The sequence below is a fragment of the Trachurus trachurus genome, assembly GCF_905171665.1.
Source record: "Trachurus trachurus genome assembly, chromosome: 2".
Lineage (NCBI taxonomy): Eukaryota > Metazoa > Chordata > Actinopteri > Carangiformes > Carangidae > Trachurus > Trachurus trachurus.
The window spans coordinates 13916387-13937665 of record NC_139914.1 but is presented as its reverse complement, the minus strand read 5'-3'; the positions used below and the strand labels follow the sequence as shown (position 1 = coordinate 13937665).

The following is a 21279-nucleotide window of genomic DNA, read 5'->3' as shown; positions in this document are numbered from 1 at the left end:
AGCCACTGTCCTGCAAAAACTCCTCGACTATTTTCAGCGTACTGATGATGAAGTTGGGTCCTCAGTCCACTGCTTTCTATACATTTAGTTGTGAAGTTTAGCAGTGGGCTTACTCAGAGGGGCCCCTATACTATGGGTTAGGGCCCCGGGACTCCCAGTTCCATGCCAGAGCTGCCACAACACAGCAGCTGCTTAAGGGTGATGGAGAGAATGCGGCAATCCATTGGCTGCAGGCTTGGTAAATTTCAGTCAGTGTAGTCCAATGGCAAGCTAGATGGAGAGAGAGAGGGAGAGAGGGAGAGGAAAAGAGAGAGGGAGGAGGAGGAGGAGAGAAAGACCTGGTTTCTCTATCACTAATCTTGTCCTCGCAGTACACTCGCACTATGAGAGCAATTAGATTCAGAACCGTTTCTAGAGCCTCTGCAATGACTCATTGAAACATCTTCTGTGCTGATAAAGCCGCATCTCTGTTCCCACTCCCCCCACCCCCCCTCCCCCTACACACACACACACACACACACACACACATTTCCCACTCACACACACTTTACCCACATGCACACGCACGGACGCGCGCCCAGGACGTATAGTTGGGGGGGCTGCCTTCAGTGGCAACACCGGGACTGCGCTTCTCCTTCTCCTCCTTCTCCTTCTTCATCTTACTTTGGATTTTGCAGAGCTGCGGACTGGACGTGGACTTTATTCTGGGCTTTTTTTTCTTTTTTGCTTTTGCTTTTTGACACCTACGCGGTCTGGATTTCGCCTCAAGTCGGGACTTATACAGAGATAATAATACATTAAAAAGAAAAAAAAGAAAAAGAAGAAGGAGGGAGCCAGACGGTTGGGAGATTCAGGCTAAGGTAAGTGCGCTGCGAGCGGGATGGGATGCGCAGCTTTCCCAGCGTCTCTTCCAGACAGATGTAGCGCGAATTTGTGCGTTTTCCAACCGTAGTCCTATCTGTCATCCTTCCATCTTTCCATCCTCTCATCATCCTGGCCATTTCAGAGCTGCGTCTGTCATTTTTCACCATCATAAACACGCGTAACGTGGAGTTTTCTCATCCAAAAAAAACCCGCATCATCAGCAGCCAGCAGCAGCAGCGGGTCGGGGATCAGTCTTGCGCACTTTTTTCATCCGACTCCAGCTTCTGTTTCTTTTTTCCTTTTTGCGAAATGAATCGTGATAAAAACATAGACAAGTGGGGAGATAGATAGTGATCACAGCGCAAAGCACAACAGCAGAACAGCTTGGTGATTATGCACGGGGAATCGGCGCTCCAGCCAAACTCGGTGCCAAATTATGGAGACAGAGAGAGAAAAAAAGCAACAGCTCGATGAAGTTAAATGGAAACGAATGGAGGGGCTGTGGTGTGGTGTCGTTAAACTCATTGCAACACAACTCAAACACAGTGTGTGAGGTGCAACAGAGACCGGCATCTTCCTCCAGCAGCAGCAGCAGCAGCAGCAGCAGCAGCGGTGGTGGTAGAAGCTGCTGTCTGCTGGGCGCATCTCCATCCAGGCAGCCACAAGATGGTGGTGTGGATTTCTGGATGTGGATTTGTGGGGAAAGGGGGAGGGGGAGGGGGGGGGGGGGGTGGAGGATTGAAGATTGAAGATTTTTTTTTTTTTTTTTACCTCTTCTTACAGCCACACCGCTGCTAATGCTGTGATTTTAAGCTTGTATTCACACTGGGTGGCATTCGAGGCAGCCTCTGCAACAAGGGGGGGAGGTGGTGGTGGGGGGGTTGCACTGCAGCTCCATGCAGGATGATGCTATAACGTGAGATGACCTTGTGTATGTGTGTATAAGTGTGTGCAGGGCCGTTGTATAGGGGAGAAAGGTTATGATAACTCTAGGGGCCCAGCACCCACAAAAACCCCAGTAGTCTAATCTTTATGACTGAATTATTCTGCTTAGACCCTGACTAATACTCATAGTAATGCTGCATTAACATCATAACAAAGTAGGCTAAATAAAAAATGATAATACATACATAGTCTAAGAAAAAAAAGTGGAAAAGTCAGGGGCCCACTTTAGTATTCCTTTAGGGGGCCCAGAATTCCTAGCAACGGCCCTGCATGCATGCACTCTTCTAATCGGTTTCAGCAGGCCTCATAATGAGACCGACATTCATTTTCTGTTAGAGATGTCAATGTTTTTTCCTGTCGATTGAAAAGAAATGTGAGGAAACAATATTGCAACTGCTTTTAATGTAGCTAATAATAATAATAGAAAGCAGACTAAAGTGTAAGCAAATAGCATTGGTGTGATGTATGCAAAACCTGGAGTTGCCATCTTTAAGATTCACATATAAAAACACTTTAAAGGTCCTATAAGGTGTAAAGGTTTATTTCATTAGCATCAAAACAAAGTAGACAAAATAAAAAATGATAATAGGCTACATACGTCGTCTAAGAAAAAAAGAGGAAAAGTCAGGGGCCCACTTTAGTATTCTTTAAGGGGCCCCAGAATTCCTAGCAACGGCCCTGGTGACTGATAACTGAATTGATTGGCAGGTGTGAACTCCAACTTCCACCGAGGTGCACAATCATCATGTTTCCATCCCAGCTTTGCAGTGCTGATCCTTGGAAGTCCAACATTCTTGGAAACACGTCAACACGGGAACAAATGCAGGAAATTACTGTATTTTTTCCAATACTTTTCCCAAACGTCACAGCTCTATAGCGCGTGAGGAGTGAGGAATCCTTCCCACCGTGCACGAAGGCCTCTGGTCGTTCCGTACTGTACACCTCTGTTGAGGTCGGCATGACGACACTGGGATGCTGAGCAGGCAGCTGTCCAAGCCATATGCACACAAACACAAACATGCGACTAACAGGTAGAAACAGCAGGAGCGCTGCGTAACAGTGTTGACGCTGATGCGTTTTCATTTTGTTTACTGGAGCTGTGAAGGAGGGATTATTGCACAGTAAGATGTCCTTGTTGTTTGTGTGTGTGTGTGTATGTGTGTGTGTGTGTGTGTGTGTGTGAGTCATACACACTCATTACCCCATCATTCCTTTGTTGTGTGTAGTGTACGTTCGCTGCAGCAACCTGCCAACATCTGCAGTGAATCTGCTTGGTTAATTTCACATTCGTCATGTGTGTGTGGTTTAGCTTTTGTTTGTCTGTTAGCTGCTTTTGCCTCCAGGTCAAACTAAACATTAAAGGTCCATAAAGTGTAAAGTTAAATGTGCATTTTGGGGAATTAAAAAGCAGCTCTGGGTGCTTTGTCAATACTGTTAAAGTATTTAAGCCTCAGTCCACAGAGAAATCCACATAACTGTGTTCAGGAACTGAGCCTTAAAACAAGCCGTTGGGACTTTCTGGACTTTGTGATGTCACAACAAAGTGGTCACAACAAAGTATAATTACTGTAAACACCAAATCTGAAACCAAATCCTGCAACTTCGGTACACACTAAAAACAGTTGGGTTAAAAAATAATCCAATAACCCAATTTTAACCCAACTGCTGGTTCAGATAAGGACAAACCCCTTTTTTGGGTTAATTTTAATCCAACAGGTTGGGTTATTATTTTTGACCCAACTTTTGGGTTGAATATTCAACTGTTTCACTGAAATTACTTGAACAACCCAGGAATTGGGTTAAATTCATAGCCTATAACCCTGAAAATAAGTTATACTCTGGAAAAATAACCCAAAAGTTTAACTCAACACCAATAACTTAGAAATTGGGTTACAGAAATAACCCAACATTTTTTAGTGTGTAGCGGTTCCATTTTTGATGCATTGCTGGGAGCTAGACTTGTTTTTTGTGACATCACAATGTACAGGAAGTCCAAACAGCTCATTTTAAGGCTCAGTTTCTGAGCACAGACTATGTGCCATTCCCAGTGGATTGAGGCTTTCACAGATATAAATCTGTATGAATCTAGACCAGTGGTATCCAACGTTTTTTGGCTTGTGACCTCATTTTGACATCAGAAATGTGATCACGGCCGCTAATCAAGATGCACCAGCTCAGATATTTTTATATGCTGCATTTTATTGGAACTTGATTTATAATCGAGAAAGTGAAAGTATAGAATACAGTTGTTTAGGATTCTGTGTGGTGTTTTTAATCATAATTTAAAAAAGAATAATTATTAGTTAAACACTGAAAGGCAGAAACATGACAGAGAAAAAGTAGAATGAAGGTAAACACTCAGGAAAATCCTGCAATTTTGGTAGTGGTTCCATTTTTGATGCATTGCTGAGAGCTGAACTTGTTTCTTGTGACATCACAAAGTTCAGGAAGTCCGAACAGCTCATTTTAAGGCTCAGTATGTGCTATTCCCAGTGGACTGAGGCTTTGACAGATACGAATCTGTTAAAATCTAGACCCTAGACCTGCTTTATAATTAAAAACACACATCTACTTTTATACCTTATGGGACCTTTAAAGTGCTTTTATATGTGAATCTTAAAGATGGCATCTCCAGGTTTTGCATACATCACACCAATGCTATTTGCTTACACTTTAGTCTGCTTTCTATTAATATTAGCTACATTAAAAGCAGTTGCAATATTGTTTCCTCACATTTCTTTCAATCGAGAGGAAAAAACATTGACATCTCTATTAGAAAATGAATGTCAGTCTCATTATGAGGCCTTCAAACAGCTGCTGAAACCGATTAGAAGAGTGCATGCGTGCAGGGCCGTTGCTAGGAATTCTGGGCCCCCTTAAAGAATACTAAAGTGGGCCCCTCCCCCGTTACTTTTCCAGTTTTTTTCTTAGACTACGTATGTATTATCATTTTTTATTTAGCCTACTTTGTTTTGATGCTAATGCAGCATTACTATGAGTATTAGTCAGCGTCTTATGCAGAATAATTCTACTCGCAACCAGTGCACAGTGTAAATTTGCAGTCACTCAAAAGTGCGGGGGACATTTTCTCGTCCAGAGGACAAGGGTGCCTCTGACAGGATCATTTCATAATGATTGAAATGCAAATGACAGTGAGCACCTTCATTGGTATTCACAAGACTTATCTCCTATAATCATTAAGAGTGAGAACAATGTTCGCAACTACCACCGTCACCCCCCACACACCCCACCCCCCTTACCTTTGGTGTGTTGAGTGTGCTACTGCCAATAGCGCACTCTGTATGCGGCGCAACCCCCCCCCCTCCCCTCCCTGCCTGAAGGACGGTTTATCATAAAACGCCACGTTATTATAGATACAGTACGCCGTGTCAATTTATCACAGGAGCGTTTACAAGCCTATATAACCTCATAGTGAACAATGAGCAACAATTTCCGCGTCACCGTGTCTACCCAACCTCCTTTTTTTATTTTCTATTTTTTACAGTCTGAGGCAGCTGCGTTCATATCATAGTACATTTACTTTACACGTTAAATAATTGCTTTACTTACAATATCACATATCCCCTGTTGTTAGGATGTGGATATGTAGTGGTATTAGGGTAATTAAAATGTAATTCATGTCCAGTGGTGGAGTCTACAAAGCTGTATGCATTAAGCTGTTTAATGAATCAGTAGAGCCATGTTTCTTTCTTGTGTTTTTATTCTTATTCCCTATTAATTAATATGTAAATGAGTTTAATGTGATCAGTGCTTAGAGGAGAAGCTGTGGTGTTTATTACGTTCTATTCTTGGGTTAGCATGTTCAGTAACCTAAAATAACCATGAGTGGTGACAATGCTAATGTGAATGTTGTGTAGTAGTGACTTAAAGTTTCTTTTTTCTCCCTACAATAATAATTAATCTAGTTCTTTATTGATGTTCATGTGTTTTTATGTTATTTTCCAAAATGACAGTTTCAACAGGATTAGACAAAAACAAAACACTGCATAGAATGTATTTAAATACAATTCATCAGTCAGCATTATTTTATTATTAAACAAGAGCATCAAAAAAAAATGTTGCTGGTGACAAATGTGATGAAAACAACAAAATCAAACTGTTAAAATAAAAGGCAAGTGCATTTTTAGGGAACTATATTCAGTGGCGAATGAATACACTTTGATTCTTATTGGAAACAAAAAGTAAAATCTAGATTACCACTAGATTTATTCATTCAAAATTCAAATATTTGTATTTCGCATGCTTATTTCTGCACTTGTAGACTCTGTACATTTAAATTTGATGATTTGTGGCTTAACTAAGCAAATATATATCATTTCTATCCCAAGAGTTTACCCATAGTAAAGAGGCTGGATTAGTTAGGCCAATATATTTGACCCCCCCTGAGCTCCAAGTCCATTATTCAGTTAATTTACCATAATTGAATTCATTCTAAATGTGTTTGCTAATACTACATCCGCCACCACATCATAATATAAACTGTAAAGCCACATTTAAACTCTAGAATTGCCCAGGCATCAGTGGTGTATTCCTGGTCATGGAAAACCCAGCAGTGATAGTGACTGTTACTTCACAGTCAGTTCAATCAATACATGAACAACTCTGTCCCAGAGCTAGTGACACTTTGCAGAGTCGCTCCATTAACGGTGTATCAGACCGTGACTTGGTGGACTCACACCGTGTTTGCTTGACTTTTTACAACCCAATAGTCTTTATTCACAATGACACAATCACATGGGTTTACTGTACCGCCTCTGAAATGTCAGTTGTTCTTCAAAGCTCTCAGAATGCCACTAAAAATTCAACCTGGGCTACATCAGAGTGGCACTTGCAGTTATTTATGAAGCCTCCTGTACTTACATCATTGAGTAAGAGTGGCACTTTGGTTTTGGCTAGTGGTTTGTATTTGTCAGTGGAAAGTAGGGGAATTGGGGGATGGTTGCAAAAAAAAGTTGCTTTATTCTCAATTTGGACTGGACAAACTAAACTATTATAAAAATAAATCTGTTCTCTGATTATCCATCACATTTAAAGATGTCTTTTATACTGTTTATGTGAATGGAAGAAATTGGATTCAACTGCAACAGACCCCAATACTAGCGATGGTTGCAACATGGACCGGTTGCAACACTGACAAGCTGCAACCAGTTGCTACATATTAAAAATAAATCTGTTCTCTGATTATCCATCACATTTAAAGATGTCTTTTATACTGCTTATGTGAATGGAAGAAATTGGATTCAACTGCAACAGACCCCAATACTAGGGACGGTTGCAACACTCACAAGCTGCAACCAGTTGCAACATATTAAAAATTCATTACATTCCACTGATTAACTTTTCTTTTTGAATCAAAAATCATAGAAATCACATTTGATCATCACATTTATTTAAATTCTAAAATATTAATTATAGTTGTTTTGCAATTATTGTTGCACCGGTTGCGCTGTTAGACGCGTATATTGCTTTTAAAAAATCTAAACATGTTTTAATGTGACTGCTTACTTTGTTGCCACCCTCTAAACTTGTAAGTCCGCAAAACAATGATTTCAACTGAGTACATACAAAATTCTAATATGAATCCCAGGAATATGACGTGCTGCAACCGTCCCGTGTTGCAACCGTGCCCCGAAAATGGTACCACTTTTTAAATTTGTATATAATTGATCATATCAAAAAGAAATATATGAAAAGGGGTAAACGTAACCAAGATTTACAAGATTGATTTATCGGTTGCGTTAGATCTGTTCCCAGGTGTTGTGAGGTTGCAACATCCTTGGCCTTTGTGGAGAGAATGTGTGCTTTATTTTGCCTCCTGGCAGTACTTTTGTCCAGGCTGTATTTCTCTTTGTTATGGTCATCCATGAACAAATCTCCTCTCTCAGACAGTACGCTTATTTTCAGAGTTTACAGAATGTGTGGAAGTGTAAACAGAACCCAGCAAACATCAGCTCAAATATAGATTTTAATATGATGAGGTGCACTAGCTCTGGAACCCTGTAGCATCACAGTGAAAGCTGAGCCTGACCTCATAAATGTCGGTTTAATTCATTCTGAGGCATTTCAGCGTTGCAGTGTATTCTGGGTATTCTCTTTTCAAGAATTTTGAAAGACAGTTACAAGGGCATTCGGAGATGAGACAGCAGCATAGAGGCCGTTCTGCTCGTTTCTTTAGAGTTTATTTGCTGCAGTATCGTCTCATTGTCGGCTCCACGGCATTGTTAGGAAAACAGAAACTTGAGACTTTCTTTTTTGGTTTTGTTTTTGCTCAAGTTTTTGCCAGTTGTCAGCAGGTGTCATTGATTGTTACCATGGAAACACCTGCGAGGTCTGAAATGAGCCTTGGGGGTAGGATAGCAAACTTAAAAAAAAAAAAAAAAGACACATTTCCGAGTTAAGCCAGGGGAAAATTCAACCACAATTAAAGTGTTTTATTTTGAAACTGCCTGCATCTTGTGTGTCTGTGCCGCCACCCCCTGTGATTACCTCATGTGTTCCACCGGTGTGTGATTGCCCCAGCTGGGTCTCGTTTCCCCCTTCTGTACTTTACCTCAGTGTTTTTTTCCCATTGCCCTCTGCTGGTTTGTCTGCGTTCATTCCACCTGTGTGTTCCCCAGCGTATCGTTTGTGAGTCAATAGATCACATCTTTGTTCTACTGTGCCTGTTTCTGAATTTCTGTTCGCCTTTTGGTCTCTTTGTCAACACGTTTTGACCTCTGTACCTACAAATTTCAATTTTGGAAACACCCTCACAGATATCTTTGTTGTTTGACTGCGGCTGAGTGATTTTCCCAAAACACTGTTCAGTGTCCGTTTTAGTGTAAGTTCCTCCAGAGCAGTTTCTTTATAGAGCTGGCTTTGTGGATGCAGGCGCTGATGTGATGAAATGAATACTAAAACCAACATATTTTAATGTGGATTAACAGTTTCAGACTTTACCATTGACCCCACTGCATACCAAAATGTACAATTGCTAGTTCAAATCTTATAAACGTACTTGTTTTTAAAAGAGAATGTTGCTTAAAAGGAGGGGAGGACCATTTTTTGTGGCAAATTAATACACATTTGGTTTTAAAGTAAGTATTTGGTGCAGCAGGATTGTGCTTGTGGGACTGAGTTATGGTATTGTAGCATACGTGGCAACTATATGGTTATGATGTAATTGGTTTGCTTGGTTTTGCTTTGCATGTGGAATTACAAACAAGTTGGTCTGTTATTTATAAAACTAGTCCAACAGATTAAAGGTGCAGTAGTTTCTTTGGAACTTAAAGTGAATGTGAAAAGTTGTGCATCCACTTACTATACTTTTTTGATCTGCTGGGGCCACCGTACAGCTGGCAATGTTTTGTGTGCACAGTACTTGTAAATATTAAATTAACAAGTTTATACTTATCACCATCATCATCAGCAAATGTCATATATGTAATTATATTACATTTCAATACAAGAAACTTATGCAAAACAGAAATATTGTGTGAAATGTATTTAAATTATTAGAACCCATAAATGTATGTATACATTTAATCCAACGGTAACATACAAACATAATTTTATATGCATTTTAATAAATGTATTTATAGAAATGTATCTTATCATATGTTATACTATAACAAATATTCATAGATTTTATTTAAATCTGTGCATACATAGATTTCTATGATTATTTCATTTATGTTATAGACTTTTTGCGTGGGTTGTGTATATTTGTCCCTCACTCTCATATATTACAATACTATTCCCCATCTATTGTCGTCTAGTAAGTCTAAATTTAATAACTTCCTTACATGACAAATACTATACAAATATTGTATCGGTCACATCGCTGCATTTACAGCAGAAACTACTGTAGATAACCTTTGATGATCGTAGCCTCACAATGTTATGACATCCTATTCCTAGCAGATAACAGCCCATAATAAAGCTTGTTCTGGGTGATAGTAAACTCAGCCAGCTCTGGTTATGATGCCACCCTAATATGACACCGTGTTAGCCACTTTCCTGTCTCTCTGCTGATGTGTTCCCAGGCAGACAGGCCGACATGACAGATCCTCGCAGCTGCAAGTCGGGAACAGCTTGAATCCACTCTGTTCTGTTTCACTAATCCTTGTTTGAAAACTGTTTAGTTTTAAAAAATCGTGCTCACAAAGATTGGCATGTACTTTGACTCTATTAGCAGAATTCAACTCATTTATTCATGCAGCCTTTTTCATTTATATTTGATATCAGAAAGGAGTCAGTGCTGGTCAGCGTGAGATTTAATAATTGATTTGGCCTGACTTTGAGTGGCATGTAGTGTTTTTTTTTTTGAGTGAGAGGGTAATTAATCAACATTTCTGGATTGGAGCAGTCAGGCGTGGGATTTTCCTCAACCCAACCACTTAAAATATGAAAAAAAAAATATTTAAAAAAATGTCTTAAGACCTGGGGGCAGTGGAATGGGGTGAGAGCTCCAACAGGAAATTGAATTAACGGTTTTGCCTGCCATCTGGTTTTGACACAAATGTCCATGAGACGCCTCCAAGCCCACAGAGCAGATTTCTAATTCAAAGGGCTTTCCAAAAAAACCCTCAGAGAGGAACCTGAGAATTAACTGCCATCAAATTATGTCAACCAATCTTCATGCCTCAGTTGGCCTACACTAGCCCTTGAACATTTTTTCCCCAAAACAAAAGATTCTGAGTTTAATTGTTTGTTGTTATCAGGTTGAATGTTGAAAATCTAGTATAATTCAAGTAAGTAAGTATAATTCACTGTGGCCTTTTACAATCCTTTTAACAAGAGTTTTCATTCATGCTAGCAGCAATGTGAGAATGTTCCTCACTGTGTAACAACATAATGATAGCGCTTTAATGCTAATTTTGTCAGCAATTACCATATTGTAGTGGTATCTAAAAAGATGCTAATACAAGGGTACAAGGCAAAACCTGCCGAGTTCATATACTGGTACTCAAATTCACTTTTGTCATCTCAGGTCATGTGGGGTATAAGTTCTCAAAACTAGTGAGTGAACTTTATCCAACTGTAGACATGACAGGATATGTGAGATATGTTCACGTTGAGTGCCCTCTGAGGTCCATGTAAAGTTTCACAGCAATCCATCAGACAGTTTCATAAGGAACAAAAAAAGAGAGTTTGTTTGCGCCTCTGGGAAATCACAAATGTTGGATTCATCCATTGGGAGTCAATGCAAGCATCAAATCTCATTGCAGTTCATCCAAAAGTAGTTGGGATGTTTCAGGACTCATGGTAGAATTGGAAGAAATAGGGGGGTACCTACAAAGTTACCCAATAGATCCTCAAGGGACAATGAATGGATGAGTAAAATGTGGGAAAATCACAAGTGGGAAATCACAAGTGTTGGATTCATCCATTGGGAGTCAATGCAAACATCAAATTCCATTGCAGTTCATCCAAAAGTAGTTGGGATGTTTCAGGACTTGTGGTAGAATTGGGAAAAATAGGGGGTTACCTCCAAAGTTACCCAATAGATCAATCAATCAATCAATCAATTTGTTTATTTCGGGCATGTCAATTTAAATCATCATCATCACACTTCATCTTAGTTCGAGTAATACAATACACATGGCCGAAAGGGAAAGCGGGAGAAGCAAAAGCTTATCTAGTCCCGCCCCCAACAACTCAAGGGACAATGAATGGATGAATAAAATGTCTTAGCAATCGATTTGACAACTCTTTTTTCTCTTATTTTCAGGATTTCCCATCAAGCTGGAGCCGAGGTAACCTAAGTGCATCCTAGGCTCTCTCCTGTTTGGGACAAGGGAGTCTCACGACAGCGATCTCCATGCCGGCTCTCAGGATGGGGAGCTTTGAGAAACCTACTTTGTTTCGCGGGGGCTCCTTCTCTCAGCTCGCAGCCTGAGGAGGGGCGGGAAGCGTTTTTGGTGGAGGGGGGCAGAGGGTTCACCGAGGACCCCGAGGTTGGTGCCATAACCACGACCTGCCAGACTCAGGCTCAGCACAGCGGGAGCATGTCGGCGCCCAGAGGTCCCTCATGGATGTGTTGCTTCGCCGCCAAGGGCAACCTTCTGCTGTGGATTGGGCTGACGTCCCTATGTGTGGCGACGGTTCACGCCCAGCAGCAGCCAGTGGTCACCACCAATCATGGAAAATTGCGAGGTGTGAAGGTTACTTTACCCAACGAGATCCTGGGACCAGTGGAACAGTATTTGGGAATCCCTTATGCATTGGCGCCAACGGGTGAGCGGAGGTTCCAGCCTCCCGAGCCGCCCATGTCCTGGCCTGGGATCAGGAATGCTACTCAGTTTGCTCCGGTTTGTCCTCAGTTCTTAGAGGACCGCTTTTTACTCAACGACATGCTCCCTGTGTGGTTCACCGCCAACTTGGATACACTGGTAACCTACGTGCAGGAGCAGAGCGAGGACTGCCTTTACCTGAACATCTATGTCCCAACAGAAGACGGTAGGTCACTTCCTGTCTTGTTCCTCTTTTCTTTATGTCATTGTATTGTTTCCTGTTGTGAAACTTGTGTAAATCTACCTTGAACATCAGTCACAAGTAACACGCATTACTGAGAAAGATTGAGTTAAGTGACTGGTGCTATGGTAGCGACTTACATAGTTAAAGGGATAGTTCAATATTTTGGCAAACTGGCCCATTGGAATAACCCCTATAGTCATAGCAGTAGGTTCGTTACCTTTAATTGTCGGTGCAAGCTATTTCTAGAACGGCGGAGCAGAGTGGTGAGCTGCTCAGAGCTACGCTATGGAGGCTAATGGGATTTCTTGGTTTCCCTCATCAAACTCATCAAATACACAATCCAACAACTCCACAACGCTCTGGTGGACAAGTTGTGACCTGCACATTCACCACGCTATGAGATAATAACACAACGTTACCACACAGAGTTGTTTTAGAGGGAAATTCATGCAAAACCGTTGATTCGTGTTGCGTTCAGGGACAGTTTTTCGGCTCCGTCTCGTAACGTTCCATTATTATCTCATAGCCTGGTGAATGTGCAGGTCACAACTTGTCCACCAGAGCGTTGTGGAGTTGTTGGATTGTGTATTTGATGAGTTTGGTGAGGGAAACCAAGAAATCCCATTAGCCTCCGTAGCGTAGCTCTGAGCAGCTCACGGCTCTGCTCCGCCGTTCTAAAAATAGCTTGCACCGACAACTAAAGGTAACGAACCTACTGCTATGACTATAGCGATTATGCCAATGGGCCAATTTGCCAAAATATTGAACTATCCCTTTAAATGACCTGTTCTGATTCCACCAGAACAATATAACATATGAAGATGATAAGCCATATATAATTTGGTTAACATTAAGTCTTTAACTACATCTAAAATTAGTTGAAAAATGTTTGTGTCTGTGACTATGGCTGTCGAGAAACATTTTACATCTTTTATCGAAACGTAGGAGGATCATGCTGCAGTTAATACTCGACACCGTCAGGCTTGTTGCAAACACTGTCACCACTGCTACGATTGCAGTGATAGCTCGGCATGGTAAATGTTGATCTAAGGAAAATGTCTTCATTAAGATGAGCGAGTGTACCATTTTTAAATGGCTAAATCCATTTTCTGCCACTAATCTGGGTCAAGGTTGCATCTTGTAATTATTTCTATAATTAGGATTTATTGTCATGTGATGCTGGGAAGTGGTGTAATAATAAATAAGTCTAAGCTTGAATATAACATAATATAGGGTATTATCTTGAACTGATCCTTCTGGAACCCTTATAGGACATAAAAGAATTGATCACATGGGTATACGTGGGTGGGGGAATTAAAGGTCCAATATTGTTGAGTTAGATATATGCTTTTTTATATATAACAGCAGGTCTATGGCCTTTATAATAGTGTGAAGGAATCACACACTAAAATCAGTTGGGTTAAAAAATAACCCAATTTTAACCCAACTGCTGGTTCAAATAAGGACCCTTTTTTTGGGTTATTGTAACCCAACAGGTTGATTTATTTATATTGGGTTATAGAGCAGCTTTCCGGTTGTGACAGCGCTCCGGCCGTCACATAAAAAAAGAGTAAATAACGGATGTGGTGGCGGGCGGAGACAGAAAGTGTGCGGACAGCATTTTTCAAATTAACCGACCGGTTAAGTCACAGAATTACCCAACCCTTAACCCAACAAATGGGTTACTGACTGAAAAATAACCCAATTACTTGAACAACCCAGGAATTGGGTTAAATTCATAGCCCTATAACCCTGAAAATGGGTTACACTCTGGAAAAATAACCCAAAAATTTAACTCAACACCAATAACTCAGAATTTGGGTTACACAGATAACCCAACATTTTTTAAGTGTGCAGTGTACTGAATCCAGAGAGAAATGCACTCAGCCGGTATTCTGAAACTGAGCTTTAAAACTAACCATAAGCACATCCTAACTTTGTGATGACATATAACATAATTATTTATAACATATATACCATTTTATTGGTTAATGGTGTAGTCATTCTGTTGTTATTCTCTGCAGCTGTCAATCAAATGTGCACACCAACACGAGGCTGAACATTTGTGACACTACCTCAAAGAGCTTTTGTTTCTTTAAATAATGAAAAATGATGAACTATTGAATAGAATAATTCTTAAAATCACTTTGACATGACAGAGCTTCATTCAGGGATGTGAAAGCTTCCTTTTTCTTTTACAGTGTATTTTTATTGTGTTTTCAGGAATCGATGTGTCGTAACCTTTTGCGGTGAGCACGATGGTAGAATTAAACTTGTTGCCTCGTAATTACATGGGAGCTCTTCATGGATCCCTTGATTTCGCCAGCAGTCTAATCAGCGAACAATGGTTCAGCCAAAAAAACAGAGGAGCTGCAGAAAGCTCTCGTCAAAAGTGCTGAGAGCTTTGCTTTGTGCTACGGCTGAGAGGAGTGCTGTTAACCAAGAGCGATGTAAAATTAAAATAAAAAGAAGCTCAGAGTGTACGCTTTTGTATTGCTCTCAGGTTGAAGGCTCGTCCGTAATGGCTTGTTTTCTGCACTCCCTTGTTTGAGTGAGCACTTGTGACTTGGAGTGGGTGTGACACTCGTAACAGCCGAGCACTTTTTTTTTTTACCCGGCAGCGGCCTCGGAGTGTGTCCCGTAAAAACGCAGTGTGTGTCAAACATAACCCCGAGTGGTGGGAGGTCAGGGGGAGCAGGCTGTTTTAGGAAGCAGTGCAGGACAGTGTGGGATAGCGCGGCGCATTAAATGTGTGTCTGGCTGAGATCTTTGACAGCTCCGTGCTAAATTTAGGTTGAGCTCTTGAGTACATGTTAGATTAAAAAGTGCAGGAGAAGGATAATCTCACAATCCTGCACCAGTGGGCTTTTCTCAAATGATTCAGAATCTCCCGAAAAAAAAGAAAAAGTTATTGTACTTGACTGCAGTACATGTAATGCAATTTGTTTTATGTGCATTTTTCCAACAGTATTAGCAAGTCAGTAATCAGGATTTTACGTTCCGCTCTGGCCAAGCTGCACAGCAGAGAATAGTTACGCAGAGCTGCATTCTGCAGTGGCGTGCACAGATTTTTGAAGGGCAGGGGCGAAAGTGTAAAAAAAGGGCACATTAGCACGTCCTCGCCACTGAAGAGGGCACTTTAGCACGCGCTTTGGCTCCTAGAGGGCACTTTAGCACGCGTTTTGGCTTCCAAGAGGGCACTTTAGCACACGTTTTGGCTGTCATGAGGGCACTTTAGCACGCGCTTTGGCTCCTAAAGGGCACTTTAGCATGTGTTTTGGCTCCAAGAGGGCACTTTAGCGCGCGTTTTGGCGCTCATGAGGGCACTTTCGCATGTGTTTTGGCTCCGAAGAGGGCACTTTAATGTGCGTTTTGGCTCCCAGGGGGCACTCTAGCACACGTTTTTCAACAATTGGGCCACGAAGGGGGCGACTGCCACCCCTGTCCCCCCCCCCCGTGCACACCACTGCCATTCTGTGATCCTGCAGGGCTAGCCCCAGCCAAAAGTGGGTTTGTTGTCGTTTGTAGCTGCATTTTGGAGTTCAGTTTCAGTCCTGTGTTGTCCTGAGGATGGTTGCAACAAATCTTACTCATCCAATTGCAAACATGCTATGTCCTGACCTTTTGTTTGAATGAGTCAATACTGATTTAGTTTGAATCATTGTTTTGATGCATCATTCTTTAGCATATGTCAAGGACAGAGAGCCTATAGCTAGCACATGATGTTGCATCATAGTCGATAGCGTGGGGGCACTTGCAACAGGTTGCAACTCCTGAAGTTAAAATCAAATCAAAACACACCCTGCAACAGTGATTTTCAACAGTAATACTTCATTATTGTATACGTGACTGAAGAAATGCACATTTTCCAAATTACACTTGTTGCTGTTTGAAATGTAATGTCTTTTTAATATGTTGCAACCACACCCAGGGCTGGGATCAGTTGCAACATCTGAACTTTAATTGTTCCAAAATATTACTATAAAATTGTGGTATAAATAAAGAATATAATGCATATTTTTCAGAGTTCTAAATTCTAAAGATAACTTAAATTTAATGTATTTTCATATTTCGCAATTGCTGCTGATCTGTGTTGCAACCATCTATAGGATTGATGCCAGTTGCACCTCTGAATTCTTCCATTTAATTAAATATTGTGAATTATATACTGTATGTAGTCATGTGTAAAGACAGATGACAGATGAAAGTGTAATATGTAAAAATTTGTAATGGTTCAGTCCAAATAGATCAAAAAAATATAAGAACATGAATAAGAAAAAGTGCAACCATCCGTAGTCTCTGCTGCTGTCACAATTGAGCCTTTAAGTTTGCAATGATTATATCAGTAAAGTGTTTGACCTTGAACATATATTAGAAGTTTGACAAAGATATATAAGCAATTTAAAGTTCACTTTCAACCACATCTTAGACTTTTCAGATGTAGTTTGCTCAGCTGCCTTATTAAATTAAGTATACTCCGTCGAGTAAATTCCACCCAGTGATGAAAACCTCTGTAACAGTGGAGTCTAAACATAAAAGGTGTCTGAGAAATAAATGGGCTGCAAACACAAAATCCTTTTTACTGTTAATAAGGCAGCAGCATGCGAAATGTCCCAATATAATTTCACTTTTCTGTTGCAGGGAGCATCACTTGAAAACCGTAGCAATGAATTCTCTAATAGTGGCTTTATTTACCGGAATGACAGAGAGAAGCAGGCTTACCGAAGCAGGCCCACACTAGAGGCAAAGACTTTATTTCTAATTTCTAATTTCTCTGCTCCCTGATGCAAGCTCAACATGCAATTATAGGCTTTTCATTTCAAAAATAAATGAGTGAACGAAACAACCTGTAATGTTCTCAATGGTGGTTGCACTGATGGAGTTTCTCTCCAGTGGATGGGTCTAATCATGTTAATAAAAAATAAATGAAGTAGTATATAGCATATGTAGAAACATGGTTATCTATCTTCATACTATATGTGGTTTTTAATAGCATAACTATTATTGAAATTACTCACATATTTACAATATTTACACTTTGTATTTGTCATTTCTTATGCACCAATGTACATAAACGTAACATACACATAACAAATTGGTGTAATCTCCATTGAAAAAGTGGTACCACTTTACAACTAGACTACCCTTATACTGGATTGATGGATGGTTTATACACTCTATATATAATTTGTAAGCAGTTTTAACACGTTATATAAAAAAATATAATTGTCAAGTTATTAGCAATTAGCCACGATTAGCATCTGAATGGGAAAACTGTTTAATTTGGTAAATCAAATTGTGACATCTCAAATTATGACTTTAAATTACCAGACAGAATGGTTAGCATTAAAGAGTAAAAACACATCATCGATTGTTGAGTAATAAGACTCCATTTTACTAGCAGTAGAGTAGCAACCCATAACTTAATCTTGCTAAATTGAGAACCCTCATTAATACAGTAGTAGCATAACATCCCTTAGCTTTATCTTGCTAAATAGAGAGCCCTCATTAATAGTAGCATAGCGTCCCTTAGCTTTATCTTGCTAAATAGTGAGCCCTCATTTAATGTATTAGTAGCAGAATAGCGTCCCTTAGCTTTATCTTACTAAATAGTGAGCCCCAGGGCCGTTGCTAGGAATTCTGGGCCCCCTGAAAGAATACTAAAGTGGGCCCCTGACTTTTCCACTTTTTTTCTTAGACTACGTATGTATTATCATTTTTTATTTAGCCTACTTTGTTTTGATGCTAATGCAGCATTACTATGAGTATTAGTCAGGGTCTTATGCAGAATAATTCAGTCATACAAAGATCAGACTACTGGGGTTTTTTGGGAGGCCCTACTGGGCACTGGGCCCCCCCTTTTTCCCCTATACAACGGCCCTGGTGAGCTGTCATTTATGTTGAAAAAAAAAACAGTTTTAACTTGTTTTTAATCTTATTTGTGATTTATAAAGTTTAAAATAACCAACTTAATTACAATCTGTGTACAAATCCTTTACGCGGCAGTACTTAAATTCGTAATAGGTTGTTATTGTGCGTCCCCAAATGGCAACTTTCCCGCAGCCTCCAAAATAGACCGCTGTTCTGCATCACCACCATGACTTCATCCATTTATCCAACAGGGTTTTTGAAAGGTTTTCATCAGAGCCGGCATTGTGAAACATGATGCACTACATTAGTCCAGGCAGTGCTACGTCTCTAAGCTATTTTAATGGATTTTTGAAAGCAACGGGCGCCTGCGTGTATGTGTGTGTGTGTGTGTGTGCGTGCTGGAGGTGAGGTGAACCTGTAGGAAAAACACACATTAAAACCACCTCAAGTGGAGTTACGAGGTTTTGTCCATCACAAAAAAAAGAAAATGTGAGGCTTGCTCAACACTCCTTGCTTGTTAAATGGACCAAAGAGCACTTTGTAGATGTAGATAATGTACTGCTGCAGTCATCCCGTTATTTCCTGTTATTGCAAATAGAGAAACACAAAGTCTGAAGAGCGATGGGAGAAAAGAGTCATAATAATAATATCTCCGCAGCTCTGTGGGGAGTGACAAGTCTATCCCAGTTAGAGCTTCCCCCTCGCCGCCCGTCATCTTTATATCCCCCAAGTTGGCCTTTTCAGAAATCTGGTGTAATGTCAAAATATCCTGCCAGCCGAGGATCAGGGACAGATTTATAGTTTTACCGCACCTCGAGTGGGTCGACAGATTAAGAGACTGCTTATTGTCTGTCATCTGATTTGAAGTTGAAAGAGGAAATCCACTACGGTCTGGTTCTGAGCACTCTCGAACCACTCCATTGTCATTGCGTTTCTGTTTAGGGGCCAGGCCGCCTATGCAGCTGGGACCCTATTGTTATTATCGTCAGTATTCTTCTTCTTATTCTTCTTTTTCTTCCTAAGAAATCCTACCTCTCATACATGAAAAATGACCAAACTTTGCACAAAGGTCCAGTCCCCAGATATTCTCAGATATCAGAACAGACATGTCATAATCCTCGTGGGTGGGTGGTTCACAATAAGTCTCTAAATTAAAAAACTTTGAAAAGTCGTAACAAACCAACTATACCTGCTACAGTTTTGCAACTTTCACCAAAATGTAGCCCCAATACTTGAGAAGCTTTTGTACGATTAAATCCAATGTGGCTCAATTGACACCAATTTTGCTACTCTGCATCTTCAGACTGTCCTCCACAAAAATACCACCCGGCTTTTTGATATTTGAAAAACTGTGCCTACAGTGCATGAAAACGTTTGACTGAGCCAATTCTTGTTTAATACATTTTCAATCTTCCTGAAAAAAATTGACAAAATGGTTGATAACGTTTGCAAGATATCAGAATTTTATCTCAAAAAAGTGAATTTTGTAAAACATTTTGAATGGGAACAATTGCAGTCAATGTGTAAGAATGGCATTTTTAAACATCAGTTTTTCACCGATAACACTTATAAGCAGGGCCGTTGCTAGGAATTCTGGGGCCCCTGAAAAAACACTGAAGTGGGCCCCTGCCCCCTGACTTTTCCTCGCCATTTTTTTCTTAGACTATGTATTATTTTATAATTTATTATCATTCTTTTTTCTGTTACTCTTTGTTCTTAACAGTGCCTGATGCAGTATACCCAATTATTATAGTCTGTGGGGAGCTACTCTTGCTCTAAATCATTTTTATAAGAAAGTAGGGGGTTATTGCTTGGAAAATAAACCGTATTTCATGAATATTACATATTTTGTGGCTTTGTTTTGATGCTGATGCAGCATTTGTAAGAGTATTAGTCGGGGTTATATGCAGAATAACTTAGTCAAAAAAAGATTAGGATACTGGGGGTTGTTGGGGGCCCTGCTGGGCTATGGGCCCCTTCTCCCCTATGCAACGGCCCTGCTTATAAGTGACCAACATTTCCATGCTGTCAAAATGCAAAATATGTATTTTCAGATTTTTGTCTTGATAACAGAATTTTGGACATTTTGACAGCTGTTTGAAATCTGCCTTGACAGCTGCTGTCAACACAGTGACTGGCTAAATACATTTGTACAGCCACACAGCAAATCTCACCTTCTGCCTATTAGCTCCATGAGTTAGGAGATAGTTGTTAGTGTCAGAGGTTATGAGTTCAAACCTCAGCTAAAGTGAAATTAACATTGTAATGTTGATGTTCTTGTCCTTTTTTGTCTCTTTTTGCTCAGAATTGCCTACATTTGTCTAAAATTGCCTTTAAAGGGATAGTAGCATTTTTTAAAAGTGGGGTTGTATGATCTACAAATAGCCCCTAAGTACTTTAATTGCAGTAGAAGACTCTCTGCACTCATGCCAGCCCATAATAGCCCTGCCCAGAGATTTACAACATACAGTGTTGTGAACAGACCCAAAGAAACGGCCTATTTTCACGGCCTAAAAGAGGTTTTACCTGATAAAAAAATACACAGTTCCATTGTTCACTATAATATAATTTTTTCCAGCCCTTCAAAGTGCAGGAAAAACACAGTTTTTATTTGGACCTAACCAACTCACGTATCCCTCCGCCCAGGGTTAGCGCCCGCCGATCAGCAGTTGGTTCGGTCCAAATAAAAACTGTGTTTTTCCTGCACTTTGAAGGGCTGGAAAAAATTATATTATAGCGAACAATGGAACTGTGTTTTTTTTTTTCAGGTAAAACCTCTTTTAGGCCACGAAAATAGGCCGTTTCTTTGGGTCTGTTCACAACAATGTATGTTGTAAATCTCTGGGCAGGGCTATTATGGGCTGGCGTTGCTAACGGGAGGAGTGCAGAGAGTCTTCTACTGCAATTAAAGTACTTAGGGGCTATTTGTAGATCATACAACCCCACTTTAAAAAAAATGCTACTATCCCTTTAATGTTCATTTAGATCTCACCTCAGTGCATGGGCCAAGCTGACGAACCAAGGTACTGGCTGCTGTGCATGAAGAGAGAAGCTAGTTATGAGAGTGTCGAGGTGCTAAGGCTGGTTTTATCAGGCTCTGCAGGAACAGCAGGGCTGACT

The 21279-nt window shown here is 40.4% G+C and overlaps 2 protein-coding genes and 1 long non-coding RNA gene across 6 annotated transcripts in view; 2 read left to right on the top strand and 1 right to left on the bottom strand.

Annotated features, from left to right (window-relative positions):
- The window catches only part of LOC310999124, a 355538-nt gene that overhangs the window by 21227 nt on the left and 313032 nt on the right, over positions 1–21279 (bottom strand). The gene's annotated exons all lie outside the window — the stretch shown is intronic.
- Positions 1–21279, top strand: part of pudp (pseudouridine 5'-phosphatase) — a 262995-nt gene that overhangs the window by 104656 nt on the left and 137060 nt on the right. The gene's annotated exons all lie outside the window — the stretch shown is intronic.
- The window catches only part of nlgn4xa (neuroligin 4 X-linked a), a gene marked incomplete at both ends in the record, with an annotated part of 86703 nt that continues 77243 nt past the window's right edge, over positions 11820–21279 (top strand). The window contains one exon of one of the 4 annotated variants that reach the window (XM_083988916.1): positions 11820–12270. In XM_083988916.1, the coding sequence (XP_083845042.1) occupies positions 11820–12270 (451 nt within the window). Of the gene's footprint in view, positions 12313–21279 lie in introns of all 4 variants that reach the window. The other 3 variants (XM_083988917.1, XM_083988918.1, XM_083988919.1) reach the window with 3 other exon arrangements.